The 26,039-nt window shown below is 36.5% G+C and overlaps 1 protein-coding gene across 9 annotated transcripts; it reads right to left on the minus strand.

The window, feature by feature from the left end:
• Nucleotides 1–150: 150 nt before the first annotated feature.
• Nucleotides 151–22,576, minus strand: LOC141578025 (uncharacterized). 9 transcript variants are annotated; one of them, XM_074366576.1, is made up of 13 exons: nucleotides 21,245–22,576; nucleotides 19,681–19,766; nucleotides 19,280–19,395; nucleotides 19,093–19,174; nucleotides 17,727–17,792; nucleotides 16,858–16,921; nucleotides 15,425–15,492; nucleotides 13,337–13,468; nucleotides 11,886–11,993; nucleotides 9,913–10,027; nucleotides 9,465–9,527; nucleotides 7,157–7,241; nucleotides 151–6,656 (listed from the first exon to the last, which is right to left on the minus strand). In XM_074366576.1, the coding sequence occupies exons 1-2, from the start codon at nucleotides 22,476–22,478 to the stop codon at nucleotides 19,711–19,713; spliced, it is 1,290 nt and encodes a 429-aa protein (XP_074222677.1). In that variant the 5' UTR covers nucleotides 22,479–22,576; the 3' UTR covers nucleotides 151–6,656; nucleotides 7,157–7,241; nucleotides 9,465–9,527; nucleotides 9,913–10,027; nucleotides 11,886–11,993; nucleotides 13,337–13,468; nucleotides 15,425–15,492; nucleotides 16,858–16,921; nucleotides 17,727–17,792; nucleotides 19,093–19,174; nucleotides 19,280–19,395; nucleotides 19,681–19,710. The 9 variants fall into 9 exon arrangements, with proteins under 9 accessions (XP_074222677.1, XP_074222671.1, XP_074222673.1 ...); XM_074366570.1 differs by having other exon boundaries at nucleotides 151–7,241; nucleotides 9,913–10,016; XM_074366572.1 differs by having other exon boundaries at nucleotides 151–7,241; nucleotides 9,913–10,016; nucleotides 13,267–13,468.
• Between the last annotated feature and the right edge of the window lie 3,463 nt (nucleotides 22,577–26,039).

The raw sequence follows: 26,039 nt of genomic DNA on the forward strand, positions 1-26,039 counted from the left end.
AACACCAACCACTGCATAGTGCTTAAGACCATTTAAGATGAAATATATTCAAACATAAAACTTTAGAATACTCAAAAGGCAGGATAATGGCTGCTTTTTCATTGCAAATACATTTTTTCTTCATAAGTTCAAAATACGAAAGTATTCAGCTAAATTTTGTATATCTTTATTCAAAAAGTGAAATTAGAATATAATCTCCTTATTTTTTATATTAAGGCTATTTCCCATAAAAATTGGTATTTTTATCTGTAGGATCTTAATTGTCCATTCATTTGTTTTTTCTTTTGGTTTCTTTAACAGAGAGTGCATTCTTGTGTCTTTTTAGAGTTTTTAATTCTGCTAACTTATTCCAAGAGACTTTCTGACACTGATAGTAAATAAGGGGAGAGCCCTTATAGTAACTGTGCATCTTTACATGTAGTAAGGATTTTTTTTTTTTTCGATAACATTTTTTTACAATTTCCACTTGGTTCACAGTATTATCCCATTATGACAACTCAATGAAAAATTGTAATCTGTTTACACCAAGACACTTATGTCAGCACAGTGTGCTTGCTGATATGATTTTACATTAGATTATAATATAATTATTTTATTTGATTTACATATATACTAATACACATTTTATATATGTATACACATATATGAATATCTACTAAATGCCATTAATTTGCATGGGGTGGTAGCTGATAACATGTGATCTTTCTGACAATTGGCTATTCTTATGTGTGTCTAACGTACTTCTTAGAACAGATACTAGAACATCACACCTCTCATTATACAGTATTTTAAAGGTTATATTTTATTTTACTTATTTTTAAACATTTTTTATTGAGTAATAGTCATTTTACAATGTTATGACAAATTCCAGTGTAGAGCACAATTTTTCAGTTATACATGAACGTACATATATTCATTGACACTTTTTTTTTTTTGCTGTGAGTTACCACAAGATCTTGCATATATTTAAGATTCCACACATGAGTGATCTCATATGGTATACCTCTTTCTCTTTCTGTTCTGCTCCACCTAGAATAACATTCTCCAGGAGCATCCATGTCTCTGCAAATGGCGTTATGTTGTCAGTTTTTGTGGCTGAATAGTATCCCATCATATAAATATCCCACATCTTTATCCAGTCATCTGTTGATGGACATTTTAGGCTGTTTCCATGTCTTAGCTGTTGTAAACAGTGTAGAGAAGTCAGCTGAAAACCTTATGGGGGTTCCCTTGTAACTCACTCTGTTTTTCTCTTGCTTCCTTTAGGATCATTTCTTTATCCTTGACTCTGGCTATCTTGATTAGGATGTGCCTTGGTGTGGGTCTGTTTGGGTTCTTCCTGTTTGGGACCCTCTGAGCCTCCTGTGCTTGGATATGATTCCTTCTTTAGGTTTGGGAAGTTTTCAGTCATGAGTCCTTCCCATACCTTTTCAATCCCCTTTGTTCTTTTTCCCCTTCTGGAACTCCTATTATGCATAGATTGGCACACTTTATATTACCCCATAGGTCCCATATATTGTTTTCATTGTTTTTTATTTGTTTTTCTCTCAGCTGTTCTGATTGGGTGCTTCCTGTTGTCCTGTCTTCTAGATCACATATTTGTTCTTCTGTATTTTCTAGTCTGCTTTGCACAGCCTTTAGGTCAGCTCTCATCTCAGCCAATGAGTTTACTAATTCTACTTGGTCCTTCTCTATAGTTTCTATTTCATTTTTGACATATTTTATATCCCTAAACCCTATTTCTTTTAGTTCCTTCAGTACTTTGATCACTCTTGAAATCTTGATCTAGTAGGCCATCAATGTCTATTTCCTTGATCATGCTTTCAGGGGATTTCTCTTGATCTTTTAATTGGGAGTGGTTTCTCTGCTTCTTCACATTGCTCATATCTCTCTGGCACCGTGGTTTAAGGAGTATCAGTTACCTACTTAACCTGGAGATGGTGTGCCCTTAATGATTTGATCGAGAGGTCTTTGTGTCTTCGCCCTGCTTCGCGAACTCAGCTTGCTGTTTCATAGGCCTTCTGTTGGCGCCCTCATCTGTGCTGCTCTCAGTGGCTGTTGGCTAGCAGATTGTGCCCCCTCCTAACACTAGGTCAGGAGCTGAGCTCTTACCCAGTGGGCGGGCAGGTCACTCCCCCTCCTGATGCCACAGTCAGATGCTGTGCTCAGGCGGAGGCAGGTGGGCAGATCACACCCCATCCCAGCACCGTGGTCAGGTGCTGTGCCCTCTCCTGGTGCTGGTCACTCCGCTGCTCTGTGCAGCTGCCTGCTCTGCCTCGGGTGGGCGGTCTGTAGGTGGGCTCGGGGAAGACCGCGGAACAGCCCCGCCTACGCTCTGTGCCAAATCTGAGCTCCTTGTTTCTCTTGGCAGCACAAGTTCTCTGAGGTGTCAGGGTAGAAAGATCCTCCCTGCCTCAGGCTATAAACAAGTCTCAGTCCTGCCTAGGAGGTTGTGGAGCCCCCACGTGCAGATTCAGGCTTCAGCTACGCCCCCGCCCGGGCACTATGCACAGGAGGAGATGGTAGCTGTGGCTGAGCCCTGCCTCTCTTCTTGCGGGATGTGCCAGTAATGGCACAGGTCTGAGGAGACAAAGGCTAAAGCACCCCTCCCCCCAGGGCACATGCCTGTTTACAGTTTTGTTTACCTTCTGAGTTAAAATTTACCTGACAATGAGATGTATAAATTAGGCTTTTGAGGTTCATCCTTGTATCAGTAGTTGATTTATTGTTGAATAGTATTCCATTATTTGAACATACTATCATTTGTTTTATCCATCCTCCTACTAATAAATACTTAGGCTTTGGATATATTTTTTTGCAAGCAAACATTTTTTTTAAAAAATGCAAATATAATATACATGCTTAAATGTGAACACATCTTAAGTATGCAGCTCAGTGATTTTTCACAAAGTAAACACATCTATGTAACCTTCATCCAGTCAAGAAACAGAACATTGCTGTTCCACTTTGGGTTTCTTCCCAGATACTACGGCACCCCTTTGATGGACTCACCATCCTAAATTCAGCCACCATGGATTGGCTTTTTTGCTTTTGAAATTTTTGGTCCCATACTTTCCACTCAAAATTATGTAAGATTCATCCACTAGTGTTTTCTGTAAACTAGTATATTTATTTTTATTGCTTTAAAGTATACAACTTGTATGCATGTGCCACCACTTATGGTCATGTATTGTTGAAAAGTGTTTGGGTCATTTTCTATTTGGGGGTATAACAAATAGTGATTATGAGAATTTTCTGGATGTCCTTTGGTGCTCAGATGTAGAAGTTTCTGAAGGGTACACACATGGGTTACCCTTGGTAATAGGGTGTGTGTGTGTGTGTGTGTGTACACATATACACACACACATATACATATATAACTTTCATTCAAAAAGCCTATTTCCAAAGTATTTGTAAGAATTTATATTCCCCCTGGCCATGTGTAAGAGTCCCCATTGCTTGTTGCCCTCACCAATGCTTCGTATCACTTAACAACTAACTATTCTAGTGGATGTCTAATGGTGTTCCAAGTGTGGGTTTAGTACGTATTTCCATTATTACTAAGAGGTCAGCCCCTTTTCATAGCTTATGTGGATTTTTTTGTGTGTGTGAGAAGCACCTGTTCAATTTTTTTGCACATTTTAATATTAAGGTTCTGCCTTTTTCTCCACTGGTTTTTGTTCTTTATATGCCCTAGATACAAGTCTTTTGTTGGATATAGGTATAGCAAATATATTTTCCCACCGTGTGGCTTAGCTTTTCACTTTCTTAATGGTATCTCTTGATAAAAGTAATTCTTAATTTTACTGAAGTCCAACTTAAAACTCTTCTTTTATGTTTAGTGCTGTGTCCTGTTTAAGAACTCTTTGCCACTTCAAAGTCATTAAAATATCTCCTACACTATTTTCTAGATGCTTTATTTTGGTGGGGGATTAGGTTATTTATTTTAATGGAGGTACTGGGAGTTGAACCCAAGACCTTATGCATGCTAAGCACACATTCCACCTGAGCTTTACCCTCCCCCAGATGCTTTGCTTTATGTTTCAAATTTATTAGATTTATAATCTATCTAAAATTACTGTTCATGTATGGTACAGGGTTTAATTCAATACTGTTCCATTGGTCTATATGTCTAACTTTAGGTAGTTATCACATAGACTTAATATTGTTTTATAATAAGTCCTTTAACATTGTTCTTTAATATCATCTTGGCTATTGGCCCTTCACCCTTCTCTATGTATTTAGAATCAGCTTGTCAAGTTCTACAAAAAAACAGTAACAACAATTAACTTTTGGGGATTTTGATGTGCACATATAAATCTTTGAATCAGTTGAAGGGGAACTGACATCTTTAAAATGTTGAGCCCTCCAATCCATAAATTTGGATTATCTCCCCTATACTTATTTTTATCACTGCTGTAACAAATTATCACAAATTTTGCAGCTTAAAGCAACACAAACTTATTGTTTTATGGTTCTGTAGGTCGTCAGGAACAGGTATCACTTGGCTAAAAATCAAGATGTCAGCAGCACTATGCCCTTCTCTAGGTCAAAGGAAGAATGTATTTCCTTGTCTTTTTCAGCTTCTAGAGTTCACCCACACTTCTTTACCCATGGCCCTTCCTCTATCTTCAAAGCTAACAGCTTTACAGCTTTCTAATCCCTCTTCCAAAGTCATATCTTTCTGACCACAGCTGGGAAAGATTTTCAATTTTTAAGGACTCCTGTTGTTAGACTAGGCCCATGTAGATAATCCAGGCTAATCTCCCTGTCTCAGAGTCCTTAACCTGATACATCTGCAAAATCCCCTTTGCCATGTAAAATAACATATTCACAGATTTCAGGATTAGAGCATGGATATAGGTAGGGGTCAGTGTGGTGCACTATTCTGTTTATCAAACTGTTTAACATTTGACACCTTCTGACTAACGTACAAGATAGAAGACCCTGATCATGTTTAGAATGCTTCCTCTGCAAAATATTGGGCACTGAGTTTATTTGAAAGGACTGAAAATAATATTACCACAGGAATGGTTTCCTAATTCTACTGACATTTACTTACTTTATACTTAAATACCCAAGATGGTCAGCCAGGAGTGGGATCTTGGCAAATAAAATAAAAGTATAATTCAAGCTTTTATCACTGAATTTACTAGCGAATTCTATTTTAGAAACAGACAGAAAATAAAACAATTTAGAGTAAGTCTGCTTACTTATATAAAGTGAACATAGTTTTAAAAGCATGTCTGAATATGGGATAAAGTGAGCATCATAAAATGTAATGTTAATATTTAGTACCTGCAAATCAAACTCCCAATTTATAAACAAGTTCATACTGTATAGCACAGGGAACTATATCCAATACTGTTTTGTAGTAACTTATGGTGAAAAAGAGTATGAAAATGAATATATGTATGTTCATGTATGAATGAAGCATTGTGCTGTACACCAGAAATTGACACAACAGTGTAAACTGACTACATACATATATATATATTTGAAAGGACTATATATACCAAGAAAAAAATTAGATTGATAACCAACAAAAAAATCTGTCAGTAATATAATGCTAGAGACACTGAGACACAAAAGAAAATCTCAGGCATACATCTGTTTATAGAGTCATAGAAAAAATAGTGCCTATGCAAGTCCCTGATAAGCATGAGAAAATAGGAAAGGCAATATAAAAGTTCAAAATGCTTTGCTATGTAAGAGCTGCAAGATGACTCAGACACAAACTTAAGTGGTCAAAATGTTTATATAATTAATGATAACTTAAAGTAATTGAGGACATCATTTTAAATGATATTAAAATAGCTGCACCATTTTCATATTACTAAGCAAGTCATTTCTGTTTACAGTAGGTTTATATTATTTTTATATGTATTTATGTTTTATAAAGACATCAACTTAGATCCTGGCTGATAACTGACAGTAGAGCAACTGATTGATTTAAATGGGTATCATAGGCTTATCAGATTTCATATGCTTTAAATATACATTAGTTATTAGCTGTCAGGAAGAGTTCAATTTTCATTTATTCTAACATAGCTGTGTCACAGGCAGGTTACTCTGTATTTACAATGGAGGATCATGATAGATATAAAGATATCAAGTCTTATTGATCTTCATAGGGGTGCTTTTATAAGAAAAGGAGAATAAAATAAGAAAAATCTAAAATACTACTTTTTTTATAGTGTTCTAACAGTTTTATCTTTATTTTTATTTTTTTACTGAGTTATAGTCCGTTTACAATGTTGTGTCAATTTCTGGTGTACAGCACAATTTTTCAGTCCTTTATGAATATACGTATATTTGTTTTCATATTTTTTCACCATGAGCTACTACAAAATCTTGAATATATTTCCCTGTGCTATACAGTATAAACTTGTTTATCTATTCTATATATACTGTCAGTATTTACAAATCTTGAACTTCAAGTCTGTCCCTACTCACACCCTGTAAAATACTATTAAATCAACATATATTTATGAAGAACTATGAAAAATGGGAAACTATAAGTTGTTTCTTTAAATTGGAGCAAAGAGAACTACTTTAACTGGGAAAATAGTTAAAATCTGGCAAGTTTTATGATTTCATGTTCACCCCTGACAGCTTTTCTTTCCTCCTTTCTCCTTCAATCTTTTTTGGGCCTTCTAAAGAATTAAATTAAAAAAAGAAAAAAAAGAAAGGAAAAAAAAGAAAATTAAGAAACAGCTTTGCATCTAAAATAACCTCCTAACTGGAAAGATTGTATACTTTGTGAAAAATTTACAGCTGCCAACTTATGATCTATGTCTCTGTCCACACTGCGTTACTTGTTAGGAAGGGTCTTAAAAAAAAAAAAAAAGTAAAGAAAAATAGCAAATTATAATGGCTTTTACATTTTAAATTCTTTTCTATGTGTTTATAATCTGCTCTATCATGAGTTATTAAGATAAATATTATCAGCTATACTCTACTTTCCTATCATGCACATTGTGACTCTGAGAAGCACTCACGCTCTAACTTACCATCTGCAGGTAGTGTACAGGTTAATGCAGTTCTTTTGACAATATATGGTTTGTAGTGTAGTTGTCTAACTACTACATAATGGAAAAGATGTAGAACTACTGGTACCACTGCCCTCGGTCTCTGTCATTTACCTTAAACATACCTGGAAAAGTAGATTCAAAAACTCATTGGCAAGAACATTTTTCACACTCCAGATCTGATATTCTTCTAGAGTTAAGATGGCCATTCTGAAAGAGAAACATTTCAGAACATCTTAAATCTTCATTTTCTTATATTATTTGAATAAAATGTTTTATTAAACTTGCAATGGTCATTTGCCTGAAAGAAAACTAATGATTTAATGTAGATGCTATGTGTTCATCTAAAAGTAGGCCAGCAAAAATAAGTTCAAAAGTAACCAAACTCTGAAGTAGTGAGTCATAACGTGGGCAATTTATCACCAAAAATCTTCCTCCAGTAAGACCTGGGAAATAACTCACAGTATCTTCTGGTTCAAGGTGAAGTTTACTAACAGAACCCACAAAAGGTTCTGGGTAGAGAAAAAGGATTATTTACTAAATTTGAAAGCATTTTTCCAAACTCTCTGGATTATGCCCTTTGACCCTAACAATTTTCTAAGATCTTCTTTAAAACATCTGGCATTATTAGACTTCTTAAGAGATTTAAAAGAACTAAATATATATAATAAATGAGTATCTATATTAACATTTCCTCAAAATAAAATTTAACATTACTTTCACAAGTTGAGTAAAGCAGTATTTTTTTTTTTTTGGTGTCAAAGTGTACCAAAAATTACATTTATATACAGTAGACAATATTTCTTGGGAGGCAAAAATATAACCAAATGCCTCTTACTTCATGTTTTGAACAATCACCTTAACAATCCTAGATGAATAATAATGTTCTTAGCTTTTATTACTTAATTATATTTTTATTATTTAATGATTTATTATTTAATGATACTTAATATTATTTATTATTAATGATATTCATGTATTCATTCAATATATAATACCATTTATTATAAGAAAAGATTTTAAAGCACTGTGATGGTACTTATTGGCTTTCATGATGCAACTTCCATTAAAGTATATTAATACCAATGTAATGGTACAAAATAATGGGTAATATTGTCACAGTCTAGTCACCAGTGAATATGGGTAACAGGTTTGGTTGAAAGGTCCAAATTCTATTCTAAATTTTTACCATTTCATTATTATGGTTACACGGAGATGGAGCAGCTAAATGATCTTTTTTTTTAATGTTCAAAAGTACAGTCATAAGAAGAAACTCGGTCTTACACAAAAATAGACAGCAATGATAACCTCCATATTTATCAAACACCCAGAAAAAAGGCAATGGAAATTGTTATCTCTACATAAGGTATTTCCTAAAAGAAACTTTCCTATGTTTCTGTTTTCATATATACCAAATAGAAATGGCTACCTTAGTTTTGGGCAGAAAAGTAAATGAAGATGGTTATCTGAATTGCCAAACAAAGATCAAGCCCTGAAAAATTCATTTCTATTATTTATTTCTATTGAGTGTCAGTTAATAAGACTATGATGATTTCTTCTGGATTTGTGATTAAAAAAGATGTTACTTATTTTTCTAAGCCTGTATAAGACCACTATGGTCTACATCCTAACATCTGCTACTTGGTACATGTCAACATTTGAATAGAAAGGGTCAAATAAACTCATATGTGTTTCACATATATGGATTAACTTCAGTTTCACAGGGATACATAGACATTAAGGCAAACCTATTATAATATCTTTAATAAATGTTGTGAAAATAAAAAAATTCAAGGCTTTATTCTTTGTAAAGTATATGCTCGTTTCTGCTATTATACAATTATTCTGGCTGCTATTAAAGAACTTAGGACAGACCCTCACCAATATTATTAAAAAAAATTTTTTTAAACAATATACACCACCCAGATTGAGATAAAAAATAATTTCCATCATCCCAGATATCCTATGGTCCTTCCCAGTTAAATCACCCATCTCCAAAATCACTACTGTAACACTTATTAACATTAGTTCTGTCTCTGTTCTAGAACTTCATATAAATTGAATTGTACAATGTGTTCTTTTATTCTGTGGCTTCTTTTGCTCAATATAAGTTTTGTCTTACCATAATGTATTAAAATGGGAGAAGTAAAGATTATAAACTACAGATGGCAAGGGCTGTCTCTACTTAATTTTTATAAAATGCCTAGCTTATAAAATATAAGGTTTTTATGTAAATAACACTTAATGGAGTTGTTTAAAGGTGGAATGGGCTTTCCTTAGGGACAACTTGGAGGTATTGTAACGACAGGTCCAAATAAGCATTTAGCAGGGATGATGTAGAAGAGATTCAAGTATGTATACGTAAGGTATGTATAGCAATTCAGAATATAATGTATTTTTAGAAAAGAATAAATTAGTCTCTGCTAGACTCACCTTTGTGGTATCATGCGCATTCTATGTGTCTTCTACAATGTTGGATACATCCACGTGTAATTCCTTTAAAACCAGAAACCCAAATCAGTAGTTAGGAAGGAGAAGGTATCATTTTTATTAGCCAGTAGCAGAAGTATAAAGTATTTTCGGTCAAGGTTTTTCTTTTTTTTTTTTTTAATTACAGAAATAGATTGCTTGTTTACCTTAAAAATTTATGACAATTTTCCAGTGGTTTCATTTTTTCTTACATAATACATTCAGTTTATTAAATTTTCTAAGGCAAATTCTCTTCCCAATTTTGCATCTTTGGCTATGAATATTTTGAGTAGCATAATATAGAACCTAGAAGTAGTAAGAAATCTTTTTCTCAACCTGTTTTAAAAAATTCTTCACTCTATGTTCCTGTTGGAAGTTTACATTCAAGAAGATGTATACAATCAGACTTTACCAGGGTATCATCGGTGCAGTTGTCCTTCCAGACCTCTAAATGTGCAACCATGTGTCTCTCAGTTCAACCCTAGAGAGAACTCCATCACCGTCAACATCAAATACCTTGAAGCAAACTAAAGAAAAGAAACTCTTATGGAGGGAAATTACTTTCATATTCTGAAGTATAATACATTTTATTACAAGCTGCCCTAGTAAAATTACTTAGTTCCTCAATTACATTCTGGATTAAGTTCTTATTTGGAGGAGATTGTGTCATTAAATTCCTTTGAACTTATAGGAATTCCTGTACACTTCACAAGTCTCTCTCCTTATATCATTAGCCAGCTTAGAGAACTCTATCCTTCACCTAAACCTAAAGTTAAATTTCTTGCAAACTGAAAAAGAAGGGCCAAGTTACTATACAATATCTCACAGATTTTGAGAAGATAATTCAAGCTTTTAAATTAATTTCTAATATTTAAAACTGATCACTACAGAGTTGATTCTTACAATGTTGAAAATATTCCATCTACATTAAGAATCAACAAAAAGCTGGTACAGTCAGCCCCCTGTATCCATTGGTTCTGCATTCACAGGTATAAACAATAGATCAAAAATTATATATATATATATATATAAATTTTCCCAGAAAGTTCTCAAAAGCAAAACTTGAATTTGCTATTCACTGACAACTATTTACATATCATTTACATTGTATTTACAAATAATTACATTGTATTAGGTATTACAAGTAACCTAGAGATGATTGAAAGTATACAGGAGGATGTGCATAGGTTATATGCAAATACTATGCCATTTTACATAAGGACTTGAGCATCCATGGATTTGGTATCTGAGGGGGTCTCAGAACCAATCCTCAGCAGATAATGACAGATGACTGTATAAAGATTTTGCCTCTCCAGTGTAATTAATGTGCACCCAATATTTTTGCCTAAGAACAATCTCAAATCTTCAATGAAGTTTATATACAACAAGCTAAAAATCCGAAATATCAGCACTTTGCTAATTAACATCAATATCAGCAAAATTGCTAGTTAGTCTAGTTGGTTAACTTCCACTAGTCCACTGGCAAAAAATAAATTAAAAAAAAATTTAAGACAATAATTAACCTCAATTGAGAAACAAAGACTTCAGCCTCTTTAATACCAGAACTTTAATGTGAACAAATAATCTATCACAAAGCCAGGTTAGAGTAATGGTATACTATCAGGGAAGATAAAAGAAATCTAAATTTTTAAGATTAAATAATTATCTACTTCACACACCTGTGTGTGTAATAATTATGTATTAATTATGCTATTAAATTAACTGAGTACATCACAGTACAACATTACTAAAGAATATTGAATAAGTATACCCAAAATACGCAGTATTTGTGAAGCTGTATTTTAGAAATATGCAGAGATAATGACCCTAGTGAATATGTAAGAATTAGGTTCCAATTAAATGTAAACTGCTGCATTTTCCTAACCAAATATGGTTAAGATTTATTAATGTAATATGCTTATAAATTACGCTATAATATTTTAGCTAGGTTTAAAAGATAAATTTAGTATTTAATAAAATTGTTTTATCATAAATTTAATTTTGCTAATATCAATATACACAGTGCTAGAAAATAAGTTGGAATTCAAGTTAAGCAAGACAAATTTTCTATATAGACTACCAGAAAATATTTTCTATATGCTTAACATTTTCAAACACATCATGAATTATGTAGTTCATTTATCATGAATTGTACATTCATCTGGAAAATCAACCATTATTAATAACAAAGATCTTAAATTACTCCACAGTAAAAAAGAATAGATGATTGAACCTTTACACTGACCTCAGTAAAACCTCAGCAAGAGATTGCTATTTGCCAAAGGGATGAAAATTCAAGCCTTAATCAGATGATTTTTTACATGAATGGATGCTAATTTTTTTCTCTGTATAGCTTCCAAATTTTGTGATGTTTAACACACTTACATTTCTGTCTTTCAGCCAGAGGTCCTCTGCAACAAGCTGATAACCCACAGGATATCTCTTTAAAATCTATGTGGCTGTCATGATTTTCAGCAAAAGCATTAAATAAACCTGTAAAATAGGAACACAGAATAAATCACAGCCAACAAACTTCCTGTTAATAATGACATGCTTATGAAAGGAGGCATGACTCGCATAAACTGACTTAGTTTTTAAAAGTTATCAGTAGTTTCCACTGTCTTAGGAAGTTTTTTTTTTCCCCCTGGAATAATTATAACCAAAATTTAACTTCCTAGAAGAAAATACTATCATTTAGTGTTTGGTTTTGTCTGCCTACCTGTCTCTATCTTATATTAATTCCAAAAGTCAAAAGTGATTGTAGAATGTAAAAAATTAAAATATATTTTAAAAATTTAACTGGAAAAAAGTCAGAGACCACAATTATCCTAATTTGGAAAGACTAAGAAGAAAAAAGAAAAAAGAAGAAGAAAAGTTGAACTCTATCAAAGATATACTGTGTTGTTATTAACAAGCTTCATACAACTCCTTCATGAAGCAAAGAAAACTAACACACTATATTATAAGAGAAAGAATATCTGTACTGCAGTCTTCATTGTACCACTTAATCTGTATAAATAAATATATTAAATTTCAGAAATAAAGGGCAATTTATAATCTAATCTTGTGGTTTTTAAACTTTTCATAAAAAATAAATGGAATCATTTTGTTTTCAAATGAAATGATTTCTCAATCTCTAATTCTAAAAAGGTAAAAACATAACTGCACTGCTGAAGTGGAAGCCCTGTCTGTTCTAGCTCCCCTAACAAATATTACTAAAACACACTAGATACCTGAAGAATACAGACTGTCTATTTCAAGAATCTAATTCTGTGCCCTCAAAGAGAAGAAAATTGAAGCTAAGAAGTAGTTAAATGACTTGCTAAAAGTAAGAAATTTTTTTAAAAAGGTCTGAATCAGAAGCAGAACCCAAGCTTTCAGATTTCAAATACAGTTTTTGTGATTATCAGCCACAACTACTCCTTGTAAACCTCATTTAATTATATATATAGTAGTGAAAAGTTTAGAGCTAAGTGGGGACCTTAGAGATGGTCTAGTCCAGTGGTTTCTTAATTTTTTAAGGGTGGGGGAAGGATACAGCAGTGGAACCTTCTTCTATATAAAAGAAATACAATAGACACTACTCAGCTGAGGAAGAGGTGGGGTCATGTGTGGAAGCTAGAGCTTTGCCTATTCAGTGTCCACCACCCTGACCTTGCACCAGATGCTGAGGCACCGCACTGGAGCACAGTTTCATAATGATTTTCTTGGTCAAACCAATTTTATATATGAGAATATTCAGGTGCAGAAAGGTAAACCAACTTACACAAGGCTCCAAAGGTGGAACAAGGCTCACGTGTTTAGCAAAGAACATTTGTAGAAAATAGGATTCCCACCTTCACTCAGAGATGGACAAATTGGTGGTGAAGCCAATGGGCCAAATGTCTCTAAATCAAATCATCCAGTTCATGATTGAGCCCTCAGCAACCAATAGCATTTCTCCAGATGAATGATGTCTGATTCTTCCACTAACAAATCAAACAAGATTATAAAATCTCACTCTTCTCTTCTGGACAATTAATTAGTTCATCCTGATAATGTAACTTCTAAAGATACATTTTAATTTCCCAGTTAAACTGTTAAAAAACTACCTAAAACAACAACTCTGAAAGACAAATATATTGTATATAAAGTGGCATGAAAATTAAATTCAAATTAACATAAAAGAGGCTTTAAAATGGGAAAAAAACTTGCAATTTTCCATTAAGCAGGCTGTTTAATTCCAACATGTAAAATAATAAACTAAGATATTTATTTTTTGCTTCCCACACTTTTATCTGTATTCACTTTGGTGATTTTAATCTCTATCTTGGATTTGAAAATTCCTGATCATAGTCTCTCCTGGCTACACAGGTAACACACTAATAGCAGAATCTATGTTTGAGTTATCCTGTCACTATGGTAACCATTTACACTTTTAATACTTATTAAATAAATGTACAAAGGGGATAGACCTAAGCTTCTCCTTCTTGGCCCTAAAATTCTTACTACCCCTCCTATAAAGGCAGGAGCCTCCTCTGTAGGACAGAGTGTAAATGTATCTCCTGAGAAGGATTCCCCAACAAGGGCTGTCTTTACAACATGCTTCTAGATAAGATGTTTTTATGGGACATTTCAACAAAAGGATCAAGGACCTAAGCTTCCCAGTATGGTGGGAGTTGTGATGGGCATGGGAGGATGCTCACTTGGGAGGATGAGATGTTAAAGACACTAACAGTGAAAAGGACAGGGCAAGATGAAGGGCGATTGGGAAAGAGGACCAGAGAGATGTGACATCTACTTCCCACTGTCATCTAAGTGATACCTACTTAAAAGAAATATTTTTAGTTAAATTCTATAATGGGGGGTTATTTAAATGAAGCACACATATACTCAATGAGTAGATCACATAATTTTTAGAGATTCAGAGTGCATTAGCTTTTTCAGAGTACTTTTTACATCAATAACTAGTATTTATAAATTCCTGTGCGCTAAATAATTATGTGGAATTATTTCCATTTTGCTTTTAGACTTACTACAGCTTAACCTATTCAATGCACTGATACAGAGTAATTTTTCTAATGAATAAAAATGATAATATACAACCTTGTTAAAGATTCTTTAATTTCTCCATCACCAGATTTATGAACACTTAGGCCTATGTGTCAGGCCCCATTTCTTGCCAGCTTTTTCACCAACACCTTACATTTAGGTTATATTGCATTACCCAGAGGTCGGGAAATGTTCTTTCACACATCCATGTCTTTATTAGGTCCTGTGTCCTCTGAGGAGAAACCTTCTCCCCACTTTCACATCCTTCCATTTTACAGCCTAACCACTAATCCTTCTGTGAACACCTTCTAATGCTTTCCAACCTCACCAGCTACCCCAGGGTCTTAGCTTCTCTCTTCCGCAATTGTCCTCCACTGTATATAGTATCCAATATTCAAGTGAAGTATGAGTCCTCATTTACAGGTCTGTGGCCTCTCTAGATTACAAAGTATTTGGATTCAGTAACCTTGTCCTTTTATCACTGTTGCTGCTAGAATTCATTTCATAGGACCTGATACATAGTAACCACACAATAAATACTTGCTGAATGAATGAATGAATGAATGAATAGCCAAGGCAATCTTCACAGCCAAGGCTTCCCCATCCCAGCTCAGTATTCTTTCTGTTACATCAAAGAGACTCTGCCCCATGAAACAACAGACCCTGCACATTTTAACAAATGTATACAATTATTAGGAACTATTATTAGAACAGAGACTAGCACTACTGTTCTCATAGTTATGTCACATAAGAAGTGTATTAAAGCTCGTTCTGATTTGTTATTTATACAAATCAGCTATGTCTGTCAACAGTTTAAATATTAGTAATTTAGAAAACAAAAGTTATTGACTTATCTACTCATCAGAAACATTATGACAGATCTATTTACATACCTCTTTTGTCAGTTTATATACCAACTGGAAAAGAAGAGGTGTACAGTCAACTCTGAGGGTATACTTGCCTGCAAAATAAATAAGAGAGTATTTTAATACCTCCAAATGGACTTCAAACCTGTATTTAATTCTAACTTTATTTTCTAATTATAAACAAGATATAACAGATTTCAAATTGAAGGCATCATTCCTGGAGAATTAAAAATAGGGTGGACCCTACAGATTATCATATTCAGTGAAGTATGTCAGACAGAGAAAGGCAAATATCAAATTATATCACTTATATGTGGAATGTAAACAAACAAAAAAATGATACAAATGAACTTATTTACAAACCAGAAATAGATTCACGACATAGAAAAGAAACTATGGTTACCCAAGGAGAAAGGGGGAAGGGAAGAGAGATGTTAGGAGTTCAGGATTAACAGATATACACTATTATATATGAAACAGATAAACAACAAGGACCTACTGTATAGCACAGGGAATTATATTCAGTATCTTATTATAACCTATAATGGAAAAGAATCTAAAAATGTATATGTATATGTATATGTATATGTATATGTATATGTATATGTATATGTATATGTATATAACTGTGTAACTTTGCTGTACACCTGAAACTAATATTATAAATCAAATGTACTTTAGTAAAAACAAATAAATAACATTTTAGAATAGATAGATAGGTAGGTAGATAAATAGACAGACAGACAAACAGTCTGGCTAAAACTAAAACACAAGGTGGAAATAACTCTTCAGGAGCCAGAGAGGCTGCAGCACACACTCGGGATAGGAGGCTGCAGAGGCGGACTCTGCTGCTAAGGCCGAAGCTCCTGCAGTAACAGTAAGGGCCATTGCTCATTACGGCAGCAGTACCTAGGGGTCTTTGGCAAAGGAAGTGGTAAGGCCATAATGTTCATGTTTTTATTCATTCATTCAATTCAATATCAAGACTTTAGACTAGAGCATGTCAGTAACTAACATGTGTCCTGTGACACTTACCTAGAAATAACCATAATATGATGAAAGCCTACAGATGCACATGCCACATGTCAGGGTCAAAAGGAAGTCTGTAGTGGGTGCTTATTTCAGAGTTGTTCCAATACATACAGGAACTATTTCTGTATGAAATATTTTACCCCAACTTTTAAAAATAGCTCCACAGGAAGAATGTCAAAAGTACTAAAGTTTTAAGTAGTAATCCAAGATAGGCAAATGGTAACTATTCTAAAGAAATTAGGATCAATAGCTTAGTTATGAATCATATTGATTCATTTGAATCATAATAATGTTCTCTCTGGTAAAATGGAGAAATGGAGGTATTATTGAGGCATCTCATAGAAAGAGGATAATCCTAGTTTATGAGTTGGAGTTGATAGACTTAAATACTGGTATACTATTTAATGACAATCTGAAATAAAATTTACCTTCTGTGTATGAGTCTGCATTGATATATGCAACCTCTCTCTCCTGGAGTGTTTTCACATTCTCCTGTAGTTGAAGCAAAGCAGTCACTTAACTCACGGCATTTACAATTGTGGAAATACAAGCAAAACAAACAAATTAATTCAGTAAAAGAGTGGTTTGCAGATACCATTATAAATCAAACGCCTATGCCTTTGACCATAATTTTAAGAAAATGCTATTAACTGCTTCATAATATTAATGCAATTAAAACAAGAAAGAAAAATATTAGTGATGCTGTAGCCACTTTTCATAGCAACAGCACGGAGACCCAGAGGAAAACTGCCCCTGATACCCTGCACCGTAATATGAAGGGGGAAGGCTCGGAGATGCTCAGCCTCACCCTGGATCTACTGGAAGAGAACTGCTCAAAGTAAGGCCTGGAAATCTGTACTTTTAAAAGATGTCCCTGGCAATCCTTAAAGACATTAAAGTATGAGATCCCTTGATGTTGGGGATCCAAGTAACTTTACCATATTAAAAGTGAGGAAGTTGGAAATTTGATTTATCAAGAATTTTTTGAAAGAGAAGATATTGATGAAAAAGAAAAAGAAAGGAGGGGAGGACAGAGAAAAAACTAGAGGGAGAGAAGAGTGGCTATTAGGACAAAGACAAGACATTTCTCTCTCACACATACATGCACACACGCACACACATTCTAGAAAAATACAGCAGAAGAAGACTAATGCCATCACACACATGTGAATATTCAGAGAGAACTCTTTTCTTCTCTCTGTTTCTCTCTCTCTCTCTAGCTTGCTACCTTATAAGAGCAGTTACAGTAAAAACATTTAAAGCTGTGAGTGGTTATCCCACAAATGAGAATTCTCACCTTTGCACTTGGCCACATGGGATAGATGACAGCTGATTCTGCTGCAAAGTTTCCATTATGACAGAGCTACAGTAGAAATAAAAAAGATTCCTTAACTATATGTAAAGGTAAATGTGCTGCTGAATATGATCAAGAAGCTAGTAGAAAATGGGAAACAATATTCAAATTGTCTTTTAACTCACATGAATTTAAATTAATGCAAGGCATATTATCTTGTATCTTGGATTTATTTTATCTGTATTCTAAGCTGCTTAAATTATAGAAAGACACATGTATTTCTATATACATGTATTCACAAGAAATTACATATTTCTAAAAGTAAATGACCTTAATGAATAAGATCTGATTCATGTAAATAAGTGTATTATGAAATGCATGTTCATAACACCAACATAATAATAAGACTTTGCAATATAAATGGAATCAAATGTGATACAAGTAACTGTGATTTTATTCCCATACTTATTTGATTCATATTATTATTTTAAAGTATGCAGAAATGAGTCAGAAGGAAAGCATTTTAAAAACCAGACACAATGATAAGAAAGATATGACATTCTTCAAATCAATTCTATAAAATTTGGACTCATAAATGATGAACAAAACAGAGGATAGTCACAGGAAAGTGCTTTTTGGTGCACCTGCCTTTAAAAAAAACACACAAGCCTACCATGAACATGTAAGAACTTAGAGTTACTGGACAGAGAGCCTAAGGGAAGAAGACGAAAGAAGGGGGCCTATGAAAGACACTTTAAAATAAAGCATTAAGAGCCAGTGACAAACGAAAATTAATCATAATTGAATTAAAAATAAATCCTTGAAATTTTAGAGTAATTCAATTTACAAAATCATTGTATTATACTTCCCAATCAGGCACTTTTGTAAATGGTAAAATATACCTATGGTTACAATTTAGTACGGAATCCATAAAGGAGAGACTATAATCAGAGTATAGTCATCTTAAAAGAGCATGTTGTTTTCCTAGATAGAAGAAATCCAAGGAAACTGTAAAAACTTGAAAATTAATGCCAAGGATCTATATCAGATTTTCAATAAGCTAATTCACTTGTCAGAAGCAGCTTCCTAGGTTTGACTATTTTCTGAGCTTACAGATTTTACTTACTTATCACAAAACAAATACAAATAGAAACTAAAATATTTTAAAAATAATGAAAAACTTGGTTTGTACTTAGTAATTAAGAGGTTGTTCTGTTTTACCAAACTGATGTAAAAGCAAAAGCAAACTCTATTTCTTAAATTTTCTTGAGTATTTATCCAAATTAAAACAGTATCAGGTAATGGAACACATCTGTGATTACCCTGAGATACATGTTGACCAAGAAGATACGTTTTCTGTCTTAGTTACCTCAGCCCATTTGTGGAACCCAGAAGTCCAAATTTTTCTGCATCCCAGCTGGCAAAAATGGTAGTTCTTCTCGGTCTCCAGCCTGTAATCATTGTTAACATACATGGTTAGGTACACCTGCCTAAAAACAAAGGAAAATTCACTCAAGTCACTTTCTGTCATCACTTGCCAAGGAAACATTATTTACCTCTACTAATCAGTTTTCCAAAATTCTGGACAACTTCTTATAAATCAGCAGTTCCACTGGTTAGGTCAGTACCTCCAAATACCCAGAAGTCCTGATGATCTCCCAGAATAACACACCTGTTTGGAAAGGAAGGCATTCAAAAGAATGACAACTTAGAATGTATTACAAAGAGCAGTAATTTATGTTTTTAAATTAAACTTCCTCCTGCTTGAGTTTCCTCCATAGAAAACCATCAAGGTAGTGTCTCCTTTTAGAATTTACCTTTTTTTCCCCACATTTAATTATATCACATCAACCAGGAAAAAAATATTAAGAGTTGATTAAAATTTATCTTCTCTTACTCCTGTAATCTTTGTAAAAACAAAATGTTTTAAGACATTTTAAAAAATCCACCAACTCACCAAGTTTCACAGATCCTCAGGTAGTTCTGATTACATCGTAAATGCTTGTGATTTTCTTGATGTTATGAACATGCAATTTAACCTTCCTAGAATTTCACAAAGGGAACAAATTACTTCACATAGAGCATTATGTCTAACAGGATCCTTCCAATGTTTTATTCTAAGTCTCAGAAGTACAGAAAACTGTTTAATAGGATGATAAATTCCCATATGCCCACCATCTAAATTCAATCATTGTTAATACTGTTGAACTATTTGCAAGCGAGTTGCGCAAATCATGACAGTTCTCTCCTATGTATTTAAGAATGCACCTTACGGTGAGATTAAAAAAAAAAAAATCAGTATTTTATATTTTTCCTCCCTCATAGCTCTATTGTTGGTATTTATTTAAACTTCAAAATCATTATTCAACGTGAAAAAGAATCTTGTTCTTAGCAATTTAAAAAAAAAATTGTGTATTTGTCCATTTAGAGCTCAAATCAATTAAAGGATATAAGCCCCAGGTGCTTTTTTTATTTTGACCAGGGAAAATTTCTGTTTCTGACTTTTCTCTTAAACTGTTACTGAAGCTACATACTCTGTTTTCCTTGTGTCTGTATGTGTCTGTTTATAAATCACATTTTTCATTGTGTACCTCTAGAGGGTATTAATACATGAGATAATAAAGTCTATGTTAAAGGAACTCAGTTCTAATTGAGTTAAATAAACACTTTTTAAAAAATTCTTATAAAATAAAACTGAACTTCTAATATCTTAAGAGTTTTGAAATTTTAAAACAAGTTTCTTACAGAACTTATACAATACTTGCAAAATCCAAATTCACATTGCTAAGGCAAATCATTAACCAACAAGGCTCATTTAACCATTTTAGTTTAATAAAAACAGCTATCTCCTCTCTGATTCATCAGTGTGAAGTTTCCCTTTCCCTCTACATTTCAAGCCAGTCAAACTAAAGTTCTGATCATGCCATGCTGTTCCCCAACCCTGCACAAGCTGTCCTCTGCAGCTGGCGTTTACTGCCTGTCTTGATTCTGTGGAAATCTTAGTTTGCGTAAAATTAAGCTCAATGAGCACACGGTCCGTGGTCATGCCTCCTTAACACCAGTGCTGTCCGGGGTTAGTAACAGTAACGACTATGTTGGTAAGTGCACGGGGCCATGTAGCAGTTAACCGTTCACCACTGTGACCATCTAAACCACCCCCACAGAAGTGACCAGTGAACTTCGCTCCTTCCCCTCTTCTCTCCTACTCCTTCCTTTAAGTTAACCTAGGGTTTTGCATGCATAGCGTTTTGACAGTTATCTGAAACACTGTTTTAAACCCTCAGTTGAAAAGGGAAGACAAAATGTTACACCTGGCCCAGAGAAGGAGAGGGCTGGGGAGTGGCCCAGAGGAAGCCGAACGGGACGCGCGGCCTCGGATCACAACACAGCCCCGTTCCTTCCCGAGTTTCGCAGCCGGGAAAGCAGAGGCCTGGGGCCCGGACCGCCTTGGGGCCTTCGGGGGAGGCCGAGGGAGGGACGGAGACCCCCGCAGGGCTGGGGAGGGACCCGCAAGGACTCACCGTCTGTGCAGCGGCTCCTGACCCACGGTGGACGGGCGGCGGTGGCGGTTGAGGCTGCGGTGCCGGCTGAGGGGGCTGAGGCGACGGCGGCTGCGGTGCCGGCTGAGGGGGCTGAGGCGGCGGCGGCTGCGGTGCCGGCTGAGGCGACGGCGGCTGCGGTGCCGGCTGAGGGGGCTGAGGCGGCGGCGGCGGTTGAGGCTGCGGTGCCGGCTGAGGCGACGGCGGCTGCGGTGCCGGCTGAGGGGGCTGAGGCGGCGGCGGTACAGGCTGAGGCGGCATCGGCTGCGGTGCTGGCTGAGGGAGCAGAGGCGGCGGCGGCTGCGGTGCTGGTTGAGGGGGCTGAGGCGGCGGCGGCTGCGGTGCCGGCTGAGGGGGCTGAGGCGGCGGCGGTACCGGCTGAAGCGGCGGCGGCTGCGGTGCCGGCTGAGGGGGCTGAGGCGGAGGCGGCGGCGGTACCGGCTGAGGCGGCGGCGGCTGCGGTGCCGGCTGAGGGGGCTGAGGCGGCGGCGGCTGCGGTGCCGGCTGAGGGGGCTGAGGCGACGGCGGCTGCGGTGCCGGCTGAGGGGGCTGAGGCGACGGCGGCTGCGGTGCCGGCTGAGGGGGCTGAGGCGGCGGCGGTGGCGGTTGAGGCTGCGGTGCCGGCTGAGGCGGCGGCGGCGGCGGTACCGGCTGAGGCGGCGGCGGCTGCGGTGCCGTCTGAGGGGGCTGAAGCGGCGGCGGCACCGGGTGAGGCGGCGGCGGCTGCGGTGCCGGCTGAGGGGGCTGAAGCGGCGGCGGTACCGGCTGAAGCGGCGGCTGCGGTGCCGGATGAGGAGGCTGAGGCCGCGGCGGTACCGGCTGAGGCGGCGGTGGCTGCGGTACCGGCTGAGGGGGCTGAAGCGGCGGCGGCTGCGGTGCCGGCTGAGGGGGCTGAGGCGGCAGCGGTACCGGCTGAGGGGGCTGAAGCGGCGGCGGCGGCGGTGCCGGCTGAGGCGACGGCGGCTGTGGTGCTGGCTGACGGGGCTGTGGCGGCGGCGGTACCGGCTGAGGGGGATGAGGCGGCGGCGGTACCGGGTGAGGCGGCGGCGGCTGCGGTGCCGGCTGTGGGGGCTGAGGCGGCGGCCGCTGGAAGGACTTGAGGGACTCGAAGGCCTTCGCCAGCTTTTCCAGGGTCGCCATGGCGGCCTCCCGCCCCGCGGGGACAGCCCACGGAGTCGCCAGGCCGACTGGCGGCTCCGGTCAGCAGCGGTGGCATTTAACGGGGCTCGAGGCCGCCAGCAGGTGCGGACCCGAAGCGCGCGGCCATCTTGGAGCCGTCCCGACAGCCCCCGCGGCCCTGCGTCCTGCCACGCTCCGCCGGTGGGGCGGGGCCGGGCCGCGGGATTGACAGCCGGAGGCAGCGGCCTCCGCCAATGGCTGCCGCGCCCGCCCCTTGGGCCCAAAGAGCCGCCACGGCTGCTGGAGTCACTTCTTCACGGCGAGGGGCGAGGGGTACTGCAGGGAGATCGGGAGGGCGGTTCGGGGGCGGGGTTGCGTGGCAAGGCGAGGAGGGTGGGGAGGGCGGGGTGACTTGTGATTGAGGGTCTCTCTCGGCAAGGGGCGTCCCCGGACGACGCCTAGCGGGTGGCGGGGAGGCGGGGCAGTGGGCTGGGAGCCCGAGATCCCCGCGGGGCGCTAGCCCACCCCGCGGGGCGCTAGCCCACCCCGCGGCGCGGGCGGAGGGCCGGCTCGCCGGACAGCCTGCTGTAATATGCTGACTGTTATATATTTGGCCTTACCCTTGTTAGTTGCCTCAAATCACTCCTTGTTCACCTTCATGATCATTACCATAGATATACGTCTTAGAATCCTCGTACTTACTATGTTCCCTCATGCTACAGGGCCATACACATGCTATTCTCACTCTCAGAAATAATCTTTTACACATCAATGCCCTACTCCCCTCAAGAGATTTGCCTGTCTAATTCCAATCACTCTCAGTGCTCAGCTAATTTGTGAATTCATAAAGCCCATTACATTAACATAATTTCTTAACACCATGTCATTCTCCTTTATCACATTATTAAAGTATACGTTATAATAACATAAAAACTCTTCCATGCATGAAGGTAGATATTAAACAATTAAGTTCACAGTATAAAGTTGTAAGAACATATACTGTATATTATGAAAAATGTTAAGGAATAACATACTATAGTTAAATGCATTCATAATTTTTCATAGAAATATGGGAATATTTATTCCAAGTTGGATCATCACTATATGTGTGTGTGTATATATGTATATATCTCTCATCCTTCATTCACAATAAAAGTTCTGATAAAATATTGCCAACAATTAACTTTTATACCACAAATTACCAATAAAGGAATAGGAAACAAGGGAGAAAAGAAGAAAGGAAAGAAGGAAAGAGGAAGGAAGGAAAGAAGGAAACTGAGGGGTTTTAGAACTCTTGAGATTGAGACATATTAGATAAAGACTCAGATGTGTACATTTATATATGATAATTATTTTCCTGAAATTATATAAAAACACATAAAGAAAACTGAAAGCTAAATATAAAATTATTTACAACCCAAATTTGAGGTTAATTTATATCTTCAATTGATATGCATTTTTTAAAATTTAATATTACACTGTTCCATTGCTATAATATAATCAAATTCATAAACAGAAAACTACATATGATATATACATCCTCTCACCATTTATAACATCTCTGAAAGCATTTTTGAAGTAGAATATTTTATGTTTAAAGTTTTTATCATTAGAAAGGCTTAGAATGTTTTCACACTACTAGATTTAATTTACTTCATCGTATAATTTTTTTCCAATACATGAGAAATAATATCTTATATGGTTTTGATTCATTCTTTAAGCAGTTTGTTAATATTGTGTAATAAGTGAATTCATGGAATATTGTTATAGAGTTAGACATTTTTTGTTTGAAGATGTCATCTCTTGTAGTATAATAATAAGGCCATTATTGTAGGAATGTGAAGGAGTCAGACATTGCTTTTAGTAAAAACATCACTCTAAAGGGCATATTGGCAATAGCAGCATGTGGTTAAGATCATGTCAATTTTTTGTAAATCTTTAACAAATTCTGAAATCACTCTGGTTGCTTACAAATTTATAAAACACAATTACTTACAGGAAGAACAAGGCTATAGTCACTGCATGACAAAGGAATGCTGCTTAATAAATAAGTGAGGAGAAGAATTAAGTTTAATTCAAGGAAAGCAGCATTCTTAAAATATTTTGAATTGATTTGAGAAACAGGGATTTTATGATTATTTATTTAGTAGAGTTTATATAGACATTTATGTGTGTGTGTGTATCCTTCATCTCTTTATCAATTCAAATAAGATTTTGCCAAAAAAATAAACTTTAGAGCAAAAAAATACCAATGAAAAAGAAAGAAAAGAAGAGGGAAGGAAAGCAGGAAGGCAACTTAACATCAAAAAATTTCATCATTATTTAGAGTAAAGATCTATATCAACTAAACATGTGTATTGTGACCTCCACATTCCACTAAAACTTATGCCATTTACCTATAAATATAAGCTTTTATTTGCTTCTACAATAAATAATACATAAATTTAATGAAACTGCAGCTCAAAAGAAGGAAATAACATTAGAAATTCAGTCATCCAGTGCAGTTGCTAAAGTATGGGTATGACCTGACTCTTAGCAATCAGAGAACAACCAAGAAAATGTGCCAAACTGTTGGATACCCAGATCTGTTCCCAGGGCAGGGAAATAGGCATATCAAAATAAGTAAAAGAATATACCATGTTTAAAGCTTAATTATAATGCAAAATAGATATTTATCTATATCTATTTCAAAATGTTAAATTTCAAAGTGGACCAGAAAAAAATATAAACAAAATTACTTCTCTAGAGAAAACAAAGAATAGCCTTGTCTTCTTCTATTAAAGACTGACTAGCCACAATATATTATGGAAATAGTTATAAAGCTTTGAGGAAAATATTATAATTCTATAATTGTGTTACCACTAAGGTTGTTATGTTTGTAGTTAAGCCAAAGTAATACTAAGACATTCAAAGAATCAGAAGGAATGGTAACTATATATTTATCCTAAAAAAAAATACTAAGTACTAAGAAAAGGATAGATATTTCAGTCTAACTTGTTTGATTTTGTAAATGCATGTTACTTTATATCAATTTGCATTATTGATTATTATATGGTTAATAACACAGATACAATTAAAAGAAAATGTATAAAAAAGTTGAGATAGCAAAAATAACTTTCTTTTCTAATAATTACAAATAAAAGATTTAACAGTGAATTTTTATCAATCATAAGTCTTTATATTTTCAAGTAAAATATAAAATTATAATGGAGAAAAAAGTAATCAAAAATAATTCAAATAAAAATGTTAAGGAGAATAATCATTTATACCATTTGCCATCTACCTCTGCTTGGTACTGTAACCAATCACGAGCCACTGTAGCCGCTGACCTCCAACACTCCCTGAAAGTTCAGGGTGGAGATTAGAAATGGGACACTTTGTGCTGTGGGAAAACTGACAAAATAGAGATTCAGATAGATGTTTTCAGGAGAAAATTTTATGAGCCCCAATTCTTGCATCTCCTTATATCTAGAAGAGCACTAAATTCATTAACAGTGATGTCTGCTCCTCATAACTGGCAAAAGAACTCAATGTGTGTTTGACTGCACATACTCCCCTTCACTAAAATTACATATATAATACTGAGTTTCCCCCTGCCTCTTCAGAAAAGTTCCTCAGAGCCACCTGAGGTGCTCTCTCCTAGATTATAGTCCTCATT

Source organism: Camelus bactrianus, chromosome 6, assembly GCF_048773025.1.
Source record: "Camelus bactrianus isolate YW-2024 breed Bactrian camel chromosome 6, ASM4877302v1, whole genome shotgun sequence".
In the NCBI taxonomy this organism is placed as follows: domain Eukaryota; kingdom Metazoa; phylum Chordata; class Mammalia; order Artiodactyla; family Camelidae; genus Camelus; species Camelus bactrianus.